The sequence below is a fragment of the Bemisia tabaci genome, chromosome 1 (assembly GCF_918797505.1).
Source record: "Bemisia tabaci chromosome 1, PGI_BMITA_v3".
Lineage (NCBI taxonomy): Eukaryota > Metazoa > Arthropoda > Insecta > Hemiptera > Aleyrodidae > Bemisia > Bemisia tabaci.
The window spans coordinates 90,518,555-90,532,314 of NC_092793.1; the positions used below are offsets into that span (position 1 = coordinate 90,518,555).

The window sequence follows — 13,760 nt, forward strand, 5'->3', positions numbered from 1 at the left end:
GCGTTTTTCTCTCCAAGCCGCTCCAGCAGTTTCCGCCAGGTGATACCCATTTCATCCCCTGTTTGATTGATAATACATGGTCTAGCGCACTGTGCATATTTCAGCTCAGAAAAAGAGAAAATGAAATTTCCCGAAATTTCAGCTTTGCTCCTTCGATCAATTTTCTCAGAGGAACAGTTTATGTTGCAGGCTGTAATTTCATGAATTAGCATTTTCTCTTTTTCTTCAGCTGACGTGCCACTCAAAAATCCGAGATCCCACTTGAAATATAAATTCGGTTAATTAGAGGTCCGAAAAGGATACGTGCAAGACGGGCCACTGGGGGCTTGCAGCATATACCTTTGGGACTTGCCTTATTCATTCACCAAACAATGCCCCATCTTTTCCCACAGTTTCAAGCCCCCCAAAAATTTTGGGGAGACGTGGCGGGGGGTCAAAGTTAAAAACTGGCATAATTTTCGCGAATTTATTACTCAAAAACAAAGAAGTTTTGGAAAATGCCGTTTAAACGAGCTTATTCAGCGTGACGAGAGCTTTCAGAAGATGTACCGGGTGTCCGTAACGTAACTGAAAAGTGGGTATAATTTTCGAACAAAAAAAGATAGAAGGTCGCGGTTTGAGGCATTCTTCATCATCCTAAGGGGGAAATTTTTCGATAGGGGGTTTTTCCTAGTGGACCCCCCTCGGGGGGGCCCCAGGGGGGGCAACTCCAAAAATTCAACTGGCAACCCCCATTTTTTTAGGCATGGTTAAAAAGAACTTAAAAAGACAAGAATAATGGCGCAAATAAAATTAAAATCGGTTTTTCCGTTCAAAAGTTACAGCCGGTCAAAATTTTAAATTGACCACTTTTCAAAAAATCGCCGATGAGCTCCAAGTTATCGAAAAAATAAAAACAAACTTGGAATGAAAAGTTTGAAAAGTGCTTTTTAGGAAAAGGAATAACAACTGACGTTATCACAAGTCTGGATGACACTGTTTCAAAATAAAATTTCGGAAAATCCAACATGGCGGCAAATTTGAGGAAACTCAAAAAATGAAAATTCCAGAAACTGTCATCTTTCAAATACCCTCTAGTTTAAGGAAATCAAAGGTTTCAACTTTTATTCCTTTATTTGGCCAAGTAAGAGCAATAAGTTGCTGACTTAAAAGTTGTCAAGCGGGGCGCCTTCAATCGTTGGAGTATGCGACATCACAGGATTAAGTGTGCTGTCAAAAAATGAAGCCGATGTGAAAAAGCTCTTGGCGAGCCAAAAAAACATGATTTATCCTGATAGGGTAGGAGCGGTTGACATTTTTGACATTTCCCTCTGTGAAAATTAAAAATCCAAGAATAATTTTGATTTTCTAACTCCTGGCACTCCAAGTTGGCAAGGAGGATATCTGCTACGCTTCCAATTCCGAAAACGCCGTTCTACTCTTGATTATAATCATTATCTGAATTGAGATTGTCTTATTGACAGTCTAAACCTTACGATTTGAGACACCAATCTTTTCGGTAACATATCTGATGCACTATCTGATAGGTGACACTATTTACGAAGCTAAAATCAGTATGCTAAGTTCCCTTGATCATACTGCGTTCTGATTAAGTTTGCAATTATCCGAGTATTCTCGATTTACAGTAAAACTACTGTTTCCATTTTCCACCGGATTTTTGTTTGTTTTAAACTTGGTATCTAGTCATTTGACAAATGAAGTTGTAAAATATTAATTTGTTTTACTTGATAGGGCTTAATTTTGCTGGTGTCTAGCTTTGCTTCTGCTTACTATTGCGCGCTTCAGTAACTATTCATTTATTTTTTTGAAATGAAATTAACACAGGAGCTGCGTGTGCAAATAATATTAATGAACGGAGCTACGAATTCTGTATCGGACACAATGCAAAAAAAAAAAAAAAAAAATTAATAAAAAATAAATTGCCAAATTTTACTTTTCTTCTTTTTTATCATTAAATTTGAGGAGGAGGACCTTGAACATTTCTAAAGCATCCCAAAGGAGGAGAGCTTTTTCACATCGGCTTCATTTTTTGACAGCACACTTAATCCTGTGATGTTGCATACTCCAACGATTGAAGGCGCCCCGCTTGACAACTTTTAAGTCAGCAACTTATTGCTCTTACTTGGCCAAATAAAGGAATAAAAGTTGAAACCTTTGATTTCCTTAAACTAGAGGGTATTTGAAAGATAACAGTTTCTGGAATTTTCATTTTTTGAGTTTCCTCAAATTTGCCGCCATGTTGGATTTTCCGAAATTTTATTTTGAAACAGTGTCATCCAGACTTGTGATAACGTCAGTTGTTATTCCTTTTCCTAAAAAGCACTTTTCAAACTTTTCATTCCAAGTTTGTTTTTATTTTTTCGATAACTTGGAGCTCATCGGCGATTTTTTGAAAAGTGGTCAATTTAAAATTTTGACCGGCTGTAACTTTTGAACGGAAAAACCGATTTTAATTTTATTTGCGCCATTATTCTTGTCTTTTTAAGTTCTTTTTAACCATGCCTAAAAAAATGGGGGTTGCCAGTTGAATTTTTGGAGTTGCCCCCCCTGTGGCCCCCCCACGGGGATCCACTAGGAAAAACCCCCTATCGAAAAATTTCCCCCTTAGGATGATAAAGAATGCCACAAACCGCGACCTTCTATCTTTTTTTGTTCGAAAATTATACCCACTTTTCAGTTACTTTACGGACACCCGGTATAACATCATAGGGTTTCGTCAACTTTAGCTCGAGTTATCGCCTCCGAAGCGCCGGAACGCTAAAAACAGACCCCTAATTTTTTCACGGCTGAGAACGGCCTGATGGGCGTTTTCGCTGATGATATAGCTGCCTTGGAGAGGGATAAGGACCTCTTCGAAGCCACTGGTAAACTTCAACGATCGGTGAACAGGATTGTGGACTGGGCTTGGGACTGGAGAATTTCTCTTAGTTGTCCCAAATGTCTACACATGCTGTTTACCAATCGGAAAGTTGGCTACCTCCCGATAACGATAGGCGGCGATCCGGTGCCGTTCACGGATAATGCGCCTTATCTATGGGTAACATTAGACTCTAAATTAAGATGGAAACATCACGTTAAAAAGAAACGCCAACAATTAAACATCAAATACAAAAAAATGTACTGGCTTTTGGGGAGGAATTCGGCCCTCTCCACAGGTAACAAAGTATTACTTTATAAACAAGTGTTGCGCCCAGTATGGATGTACGCGTGTGAGCTATGGGGATGCACCCGGAAATCGAATTGGTACCTTGTGGAAGCTTTCCAAAGCAAGGTACTGAGGCAGATTGCCGGGGCCCCATGGTTTGTTACGAATGAGCAAATTAGAGAGGAGTTGAAAGTGGAATCAGTAACAGAAATAATTGAGAGAGCGGCTGTGCATCATCACACAAGACTGGACGCACACCCTAACCCGCTTGCTCAAAGTGCATTCAGTGACAATCCCAGCAGGAGGCTGCGAAGGGTAAAGCCCTTCGACTTGGCCACAGGGGTGTTGCATTAAAGCAGTAACCATGGTCTTCCTAATTTAATTAAAAATCACTATTGTGTGTGTAGTGCCACTTTACAGTTGGAGTCCATGATAACGATGGCCCCAGCTGTAAAACAGTTAGACAATTGTTCATTATGGAATCTGAGTCCATATTCTTGTAATTTTTTGTTTTTTTTTTTTTATATATATATTCTTGCAGTATGTATGTTGTGTGTGAATGAAGGAGTTGTAAAGAATTGTTTCAAGAAGCGAAGGTAAAGGTTTGAATGTTACTTATCAAGTTAAAAACAAAATCTTATAACATTAGTTTTAAGTTTAGCTGTAAGCACAAATTACCTACAATGTAATTAATGCCACATAAGGGGCAGTCGTACAATTTTTTCTTAATAAAAAAAAAAAAAAAAATTTTTTTCACGTTAAGACCGATTTAAAAAAAAGCCATTTTTTTATTTTGATGAGAAATTGATATGTTGTTCCTGACTCTCTGTAGCACCTCTAGCTCTTTACCGCATGCTTGGGAAATGTTTTGGTCGCGAGTTATAAGTGCGGAAAGGAGCGAAGGTCGGAAAAAAGGCTACTTTAAACTGCGCGCGCAGCGTTGATTGGAAGGAGAACGTCCCCTCCCACTCAGTTCGGTGAATCACAGTCCTCGGTCAAACTTGCATTGTTGCCGCATGTCTCCTGGTCCGTCGCCGCGCGCAGTTTTAAGTAGTTGATTTTCCCGACCTTCGCTCCTTTCTGCTCTTATATCTGGCGACCAAAACATTTCCCCCGCATGCGGTAAAGAGCTAGGGGGGCTACAGAGAGTCAGGAACAACATATCAGTTTTACATCAAAATAAAAAAATGTTTTTTTTTTAAATAGGCCCGAACGTGAAAAAATAAGGGGTCTTTTTTGAGCGTTCCGGCGCTTCGGAGGCGATAACTCGAGCTAAAGTTGACGAAACCCTATGATGTTAATGATGTTATACATCTTCTGAAAGCTCTCGTCACGTTGAATACGCTCGTTAAAACCGCATTTTCCAAAACTTCTTTGTTTTTGAGTAATACATTTGCGAAAATTATGCCAGTTTTTAACTTTGACCCCCCGCCGCGTCTCCCCAAAATTTTTGGGGGGCTTGAGACTTTGGGAAAAGATGGGGCATTGTTTGGTGAATGAATAGGGCAAGTCCCAAAGGTATCTGCCGCAAGCCCCAAATGGCCCGTTTTGCACGTATCCTTTTCTGACCTCTAATAATCTGAATTTATATTTTAAGTGGGATCCTGGATTTTTGAGTGGCACAAATTTATGTCCGTGTTGAAATAATTGAAAAATAAATGGAACCTCCGTAAAGTTGCTGAGAACACCTTCAAATTATGTGTGAAGTATTTCTTCCCTCGGACACTTTGTTTTCAATGAATTGCGTCTAACCAGACAATTCATGATTTAAAGGGGGTAGGAACGGTAGTGGCTCACACCAGTGACAACCATTACATCCTCTTGTTTTAACTTGATGATGCATGGCGCAAATTTCAGCTGAAGAAAAAGAGAAAATGCTAATTCATGAAATTTCAGCCTGCAACATAAACTGCTCCTCTGAGAAAATTGATCAACGGAGCAAATCTGAAATTTCGGGAAATTTCATTTTCTCTTTTTCTGAACTGAAATATGCACAGAGCGCTAGACCATGTTTAGGGAATTAGATGAGTTACATACTTGCTTCAACCTCAGATTCTGATTTTGGTCTGATCACAATGGAACCTCCTTTGGTTGCTCCTACAGCATTATGCTTAGCTGCCGTTACTTCTTTCAGGAGTGAAATGAGCTCTTGTTGTAAGCGGTACGTGTGGGCACAGATCGGGGAGTAGCAGTTGGCTAGGCTGCTTGGTGAACATGCAGTTGAGTAGCATCTCATGACTGATGAAATCTTCTTCAATGACTCATATTCTGCTTTTAGGATTTTTATCTTCTTTGCAATAGCCAAAATTCGCTCATTTTTTAAGGTGCCACTTGAGTCAGGTTTACCGCTGACTGCCTTGATTATTTTTGCTTCAGCTTTAGTAGACATCTAAAATAAACAAAGAAATCAATTATTTGAATACAGCACATGGCGAAATTACTTAAATTTATGTATTCTAATGAAATCAACCTGTGCGACACCTGCGTTTGAACATGGACTTTGGAAGCTCATAACAAATATGTGCTTAACGACTTTGATAGTACATTTTTAGTGCTTCGGAACAAGAGAATGTTAAGGTGACATTTGTACTACAAACCTCCTTTTGCATGCCATGGTATTACTGCAAGAAAGGAGGGGAACTGAGCTGTAAAAACAGTCAGCAGAACTGAGTGCATTATTACCGATGCTGTTTCAAGAACCTAATGTGGTAGATGTCACCATTTCAGAATTTTATCCATCAGAGGAAATACAAGGAACCGATGGAGGATTTCAATGATGAGTCTGCAGAAATGCGTATCTCGGTTTGCAGCGTTGCTGACTTCTTGTCATCCTTTATTTTCTACACAACAAACTATGGGACATCATTTATTGAAAATTTCAATGATTTTTCTTCCCTTTATAAAAAAATTCTGTGAAAACTTCTAGCCACGATGTTGGTTCAGTCTCTTTGTTAAAACAAAATATGAGCGGAAATTTCGAAACACCGCAGCCATTTTGTTTCATTTTGAACGTCATTGACAAGCTTTTGAAAATATCATTAAAAAAATAGGAACCAAGCATCGACAGCTTCTCCACGTATCCGTGTCCTCCTCCTTTCACACATTCTCCAAGGAGACGAATGAGTCAAATTGAAAAATTTCGCTGGTAATCGATCCCTCCCCAAAAAGTCCCTCTAATCATTAAATGGCACAAATACCCCCCCCCCTTCCCACTCGAGGGTGAGCAAAAAGACATTAAGTCTTGAATTTCAAAATTATACATACAGGAAACGTTCTGTCTTGGTATTAGACTATTGCGAGCCATAGTACTCTCTGGCTAATTAGTTTCTAGATGAAATGTTTTGGACCCTCATGCATGCCTTTAAAAAGGCTAAAAGTATGATTGCTGTTAATTTGGACTGGTATATTATATTTATTACAACGATTTTATCAATTTTTTTAAAGACTTGGCAAACGCTTGTGAAATCAGTTATTAGATTTAAGGGACCATTTTTATAATCGATGAAGAGAAAATACTAGTTTTCAGGATGGGAAGGGAGTTATTTTCATTTATAAGATCGTAGTTAGGCAGAATCGCTCGAAATCTTTGCGATTTTGGTTACTTTCTTACGTGACAGGGCAAGTATGTCAAATATTGTGCCTTCATTTTTGAATGTTTCTTTTCACAGTAAGTAAGGAGAGCATGAGAATTATTTTGCCAAAGGATGTTTTAGGGCCTCCAAAAAACCTATACCAAGGTAGAAAAGCCCGATTTCTGACGACTTAAACTTTACTCTCCAGATTTTCAACTCAATTTGTAACCCAGGACTCATAATAATCCATAAAAAAGATCCTTTGATAATTGGAGGCTCTATTTTTGCGTCCTGCCCAATTCTCTCAAAAAAAAATATGGAGAATCGCTGGAAAGTCGAGAAGAATTGTGGAATGAGTTCATTACTTAATCGGATGTCAATATTTATGTGTAGCCTTACTTTTTAATTCTTTGGTCCTGATTTTCTTAGTTAACAAACGACGATCATCATTCCGGACCTTGTGGGTTCATCTTCAAGTCAAATAGCGATCGCAAGACGCGAACTTGTTGCGGAAATAAAAATAGAAATAAATACGTTACTGCACCAAACCACGTTATCAGCGCGTATCTGTTTATCCGCGCGTGCTCGTGATTCCAACTTCCTGAGTTCCAGCAAGGAGGGGGGGAAAAACAGGTGTGCCACTTGACTTTCTACTTAGATGTTTAATAATTTACCAATTTCTTTTCTTTTTTCGATTTCCTGCTGTTCTAGGATGTTCATTATTCTGCCTTTTTTGCAATTTCTTAGAATGTTAATTTTACATTTGTCTACTTGATGTTTAGTAGAAATCAGGTGATCACTAAGTTGTTTAGATTTGTTAAAATTTACTTTTGATAAGGCCATTTTAAATGAAATCTGAAGGATTTTGACCAAGGCCTTAGATGAGATTAAGTAGTTAATAAGTATGGTACATACCAAAATTAACTCAGTCCGAAGCTTTTCGTGCTGTTGCACATCGTCAGGGAAAGAAATTTAAAGAAACATGATAAAACTAAAAGATGGGAAACATAACGGAAATAGATAAATTAAATAAGAAGATAACGAAAGCACCTGAGACAAGCACACACTCTCAATACCCTACTGTTATTCCTAGTTACTAGAATTGGACGTTAAGGGGCAGCAGTGGTTGATTAAAGGATTTGAATTTGCCGTGTCTATTTTAATTTGAATATTTAATAGATCATTGTCATTTTCTTTTCTAGCTTCAACAATTTCATATTATTCAAGTGCAATGATCATTTCCTCATCTTTGCATTTATGAAGGGCGGAGGAATTTTTATCAATATTATCAATTTTATCGTCAATCACAAAGTGATGATGGGCCCTTCTTTCCTCATCTTGCATGGGCAGTATGTTCCTTGACTTTTATCCCCACTGCACTTCCAGTTTGACCGACACAATAATTCCCACATTGGCATTCAATTATATGTATGCCACTATCTTTGAGTTCATCCTTGTTTTTGGTTTTTTTATTTATTAATTGTCTCCCAAAGTTCTTCTGATTACTGAAAGTGACCCAGGATTTCTCTAGTTTTTGGAAGATTCTGCTTATCTTCTTGAATACTATTCCTGTGTACGGAATGGCCATCCAATTTTTGTCTGTGTTGGTAGTTCCGGTACCTTTGAAAATAAGCGCATTAACATTCTTATCTCTTTTTCGTTTTATTAATCTGTTGACCATTTTTTGGTTGTACCCATTATTCATTGATATTTTTTTTATGGCTTTTGATTTTTTCATGTAATTAGTTTTTTTTAAGGAGATATTGAGGAGTCCGTTGATCATGCTGTGGAAGGCTGACAGCTTGTGTTTCTAACTGTAACATGACTTCTACGGGATTACTACGTCTGTGCTACTTTCTTTTCTGAAAAAAATGAATTCTAGATTGTTCCTTTTTGTATGGATGGATAGGTCTGGGAAGTTGAGATTTTTATTGCCCACTTCTATTTTAAACTTAATGTTTGGGTCTAATTGGTTTATTTCCAACAGTAATTTTTGGCGTTCTCTGTTAGTGCCAATCCATATCAAGAAAATATCATCAACATAACGGTGATACGTTCTTATTTCCTTTTGCCAGTTTTGATTGCCAGTTCTTTTGTCAAATTTATCTAAATAGATGTCTGAGAGTAATGGTGACATGGGGGCTCCCATAACTAATCCCCTTCCTAGCTGGTAAATTTTATCATTGTACTGAAAATAGTTGTTTTTTCATTGTGAATTCCGTTAGCTCTAGGTATTGCTTAATTTCAGACTTAGAACGTTTAGAGTGTTTTTTTCATAATTTGACGCTACAGTTTGGGCTCTGTTTACATTTGTACATATATATATCACTGACATCTACAGATATTAGTATGGCATCGTCAGGCAGTTCTAGGTCTTCGATTTTGTTGACTAAATCTAAGGAGTTTTTAACCGTATTTGTGGGCATCTATGAAACATTTTTCTTTAATAGGTTAAAGAGGAATTTTTCTACCTTATATGTTGGTGCTTGGCATTTTGAGACAACTGGGCGAATAGGAATGTCTTTGATGTTTACTTCTCCATTGGCTGTGTGTTTCAATATAGCCGTGGAAGATGGGTGGTTGTGGGATGTCTTTAATGTTAACTTCTCCATTGGCTGTATGTTTCAATATAGCCGTGGAAGATGAGTGGTTGTGAGTTCGTTTGCACTAGACTTGTGGTGTTTCCTGGCAGGGTTTAGTTACGTAGGAATTCTTTTAGGGTATGATTTATTTCCTTAGTGGGATCCTCCCATATTTCTCTCAGGTCATCTGTTTTTAGGAAATCTTCTAATTTCTCGCCGTAGCTTATTTCCTCAATGAGTACACGTCTCGCAATCGCTATTTGACCTGAATATGGACCCATACGGTCCGAAATGATCATCAACGTTTTTTAACTAAAGACATCAGGACCGAAGAATTAAAAGGTAAGTGCACACATGAAGATAAGAATCTTCTTTTTCACCCTGCTAGGGACTCTTCAGAGACACAAAAATATCTCTCCTCAAAATTATTCTAATTCTCTCTTCATCTATTAAAAGGCGAGTCTCTGGAAGTTAAGGGTCAAATTTTTGCTACTTTGTCAAGTCACTTAAAACAATTGATTCAAAACCAGAGACTCTTTCCATGGTAGATTAGGAGAGTATAGGAATTATTTTGTCAGAGGAAGTGTTTGTAACTTGGAGGTGGGTATGAAAACACGATTTTCAACGACTTTACAGCCGTTTTCAACAACAGGTTAGAGTGACATGGCAAGGCAGCAAAAATTTGACCCTTAAAGTCGTAATAAAAGTAAGTTCAGTCTCCAAAAAAGAGAGCTCTAGCCAATTTATACCATGTTTAAAAAGTGCGATGGAATTTGCAAAAAAAGATTCAATTAAGAGATTTTATTACACAAATTGTAAAAACGGCACCCTCCAAAGAGTGCAATGGCTCACGTTAGTTTGATACCATGACGCAGTCTTTCCCCTACACATGAGGACTTAGATGAAACAATAGCAGTCGCTGAAATCCGCCATTTTTGGGGAAAACGCTTTTTTTGAATTCTGGGGCCCTCATGAATGCCTGAGCAAAACTTCCGGCGCAATTTTTCAGCCAAATATGAACTGAAATCTATGTTATTTGTAAAAACAGCGGATACGAGAATCTATTGTTCTCCTTGGCCGGGGCGGCAGGACACCCTGGAGATTTGGATGCACTTGCGATAACTGCCCGTGCATCGGCCATGGGCTGAAGCTGACACTCAAATGATACGTAAAGCAGTGACGTGGCATTCTTTGCGATACATCGATTGATCGGCCATTTAAACCTATGGAAAAGTATCAATAAACAGGGTGTTTGCAGCGAACACCTTAATAATCGATTATTTACCACAGTTTCAAACGGGGAAATGTTGATAGATCCCAAAGCACGCCACGCCACTGACGTATAGGGACTGTCGCACCAGAATTGTTCATTTCTCAACTGGTTTTATAATTTGTTCCTTATTTTTCTTGTAGAAGTTATGAACGGTTTAGTGTTTTAATCAACTTTATTAAATGACTCAGCATTGACATACTTTTGGTTCATTTCAATCGTTTCGCTAGCCTTGCCTTTACTGAAGACTTTGTTTCATGCATAAACAAGTGTTTTCAGAAAAAATAGCGGACGTTACATTTTTTTCAAATTGCTGTTACTCCTTCAATTTTCCCCGTACATAAATCGTAAAACGCGTGTTTTTTACAGGAGAAGTTGTTCTTCATGAAAATCTTTACAAGAATCCTCTCAGTTCTACAGGCGGAAGTGTGCAAAGCTTCGAAAACTTTAAACGCGATTTTCTCACAAAGAAAACTCGACATCCGCTATTGTTGCATAGAAGTTCTCATATAATTTTGAAATTCTAAAGTTGCTTTAGATGAATTCTTCCTCGAGGGGGGGGGGGGGGGAGGGTCCATAATAAGTGAAAGGACCCTACAACAAAACGGCCAAATCGGCCTAAACACGGAATCGTACGATTTTCTCAGGGATGATAGAGGGTCTTCCCAGACACACAAAACTGGTCATATTTTTTGCCTAACCCCCAGGGAAAAGGGGGGAGAGGGGGTCAAAGTCAAAACCTTTAAATTAGCATAACTTCTCAACGGTTTGTCGTAAAAAGATGATCTTGGTGTCAAAATTCCCAGAAAAATGAGAGTTTTCAGAATAGACGTATGAAATTAAGTAAATTTTAAAATTTGACCCACTTTTGGGGCATTTTACAAGGTCCCCCTTTCGTAAATTTTCGTTTTTTGAGATTTTCGGTTGTTTGGTTCGCACGGATCAAAACAAAGACAATTTCAAATGAAAGTAGAGCGTTTAAGCTTTAAAACAAGCCCAAGATAATCTTGGGGAAACGATTAGAAGCGGAGTTATGAGTCTTCAAAGTTGACGCGGCGCGCAGGAACCTTGTATGTTCCGAGTCTCAAGGTCACCTGCGCGCCCCGGATTGCCTGCAGGTTGCAAGTTTTTGTGTTTTTATGCTTCTGTGGGTCATTTTTAATGTAAATCATTCAATGAAGATTGAATAATCGAAATTTTTTAATTTTACGGGAGGAGCGAGAGGGGGCTTAGAGTATCAACCATTATGTCCATCATACCTCATTAAACATTTGCTGACGATGACGATTCTGCTCTTATAATTTAGAAGAAACCATGGACCCTCAGTTCAATATACATATGCTCCATACAAAACTGAACCATTTGGAAATTACAACCCATTGATGCCAAATTTTGGGGTACCCCTAATTTTAAAAATTTTTAATTGAGCTTTAAGCTACAGTGCTTGACAGAACTCACTTGGTAAAGCCAAATAGTTTCTGGTAGAAGCAGACGAGCTTTGAGCTTCAAGACAAGTCTCAGTTATTCTTGGGGGGGCTATTTGAAACGCAGTTAAAATTTTTTGACGTTAATGTGGTGTACCTCGCCGAAGGCCCATTGTGTAAAATTAAAAAATTCTGATTAAACTATCTTCATTGAATGATTTACATTAAAAATGACCTACAGAAGCATAAAAACACAAAAACTTGCAACCTGCAGGCAATCCGGGGCGCGCAGGTGACCTTGAGACTCGGAACATACAAGGTTCCCGCGCGCCGCGTCAACTTTGAAGACTCATAACTCCGCTTCTAATCGTTTCCCCAAGATTATCTTGGGCTTGTTTTAAAGCTTAAACGCTCTACTTTCATTTGAAATTGTCTTTGTTTTGATCCGTGCGAACCAAACAACCGAAAATCTCAAAAAACGAAAATTTACGAAAGGGGGACCTTGTAAAATGCCCCAAAAGTGGGTCAAATTTTAAAATTTACTTAATTTCATACGTCTATTCTGAAAACTCTCATTTTTCTGGGAATTTTGACACCAAGATCATCTTTTTACGACAAACCGTTGAGAAGTTATGCTAATTTAAAGGTTTTGACTTTGACCCCCTCTCCCCCCTTTTCCCTGGGGGTTAGGCAAAAAATATGACCAGTTTTGTGTGTCTGGGAAGACCCTCTATCATCCCTGAGAAAATCGTACGATTCCGTGTTTAGGCCGATTTGGCCGTTTTGTTGTAGGGTCCTTTCACTTATTATGGACCCTCCCCCCCCCCCCCCCCCTCGAGGAAGAATTCATCTAAAGCAACTTTAGAATTTCAAAATTATATGAGAACTGCTATGCAACAATAGCGGATGTCGAGTTTTCTTTGTGAGAAAATCGCGTTTAAAGTTTTCGAAGCTTTGCACACTTCCGCCTGTAGAACTGAGAGGATTCTTGTAAAGATTTTCATGAAGAACAACTTCTCCTGTAAAAAACACGCGTTTTACGATTTATGTACGTGGAAAATTGAAGGAGTAACAGCAATTTGAAAAAAATGTAACGTCCGCTATTTTTTCTGAAAACACTTTTTTATGCATGAAACAAAGTCTTCAGTAAAGGCAAGGCTAGCGAAACGATTGAAATGAACCAAAAGTATGTCAATGCTGAGTCATTTAATAAAGTTGATTAAAACACTAAACCGTTCATAACTTCTACAAGAAAAATAAGGAACAAATTATAAAACCAGTTGAGAAATGAACAATTCTGGTGCGACAGTCCCCTCCCCCCTAATTAATTTCATACGTTTATTCTGAAAACTCTCATTTTTCTGGGAATTTTGACACCAAGATCATCTTTTTACGACAAACCGTTGAGAAGTTATGCTAATTTAAAGGTTTTGACTTTGACCCCCTCTCCCCCCTTTTCCCTGGGGGTTAGGCAAAAAATATGACCAGTTTCGAGTGTCTGGGAAGACCCTCTATCATCCCTGAGAAAATCGTACGATTCCGTGTTTAGGCCGATTTGGCCGTTTTGTTGTAGGGTCCTTTTTCAATCTAACTCTTAGGTGCGCCTCCTTGGAAAATGTGTTTTTTTTATTGAGACCTCAAAAGTTTGTAAATGACATTCAAAATAAAACAAAAAGATAAAAAGTACCTGTAGACAGAAATTTTACTTCTCTATAAAGAACCCCGTACAAAGCATGGGCTCAGCGGCTCTCGGTGAAAGTTGATGAA

General features: G+C 38.4%; 1 protein-coding gene across 1 annotated transcript in view; it reads right to left on the reverse strand.

Annotated features, from left to right (window-relative positions):
• Positions 1-13,760, reverse strand: part of E(bx) (nucleosome-remodeling factor subunit NURF301 E(bx)) — a 135,768-nt gene that overhangs the window by 83,931 nt on the left and 38,077 nt on the right. Inside the window, exon 10 of the mRNA XM_072306427.1 lies at positions 5,183-5,534. Within this exon, the coding sequence (XP_072162528.1) occupies positions 5,183-5,534 (352 nt within the window). The remainder of the gene's footprint in view (positions 1-5,182; positions 5,535-13,760) is intronic.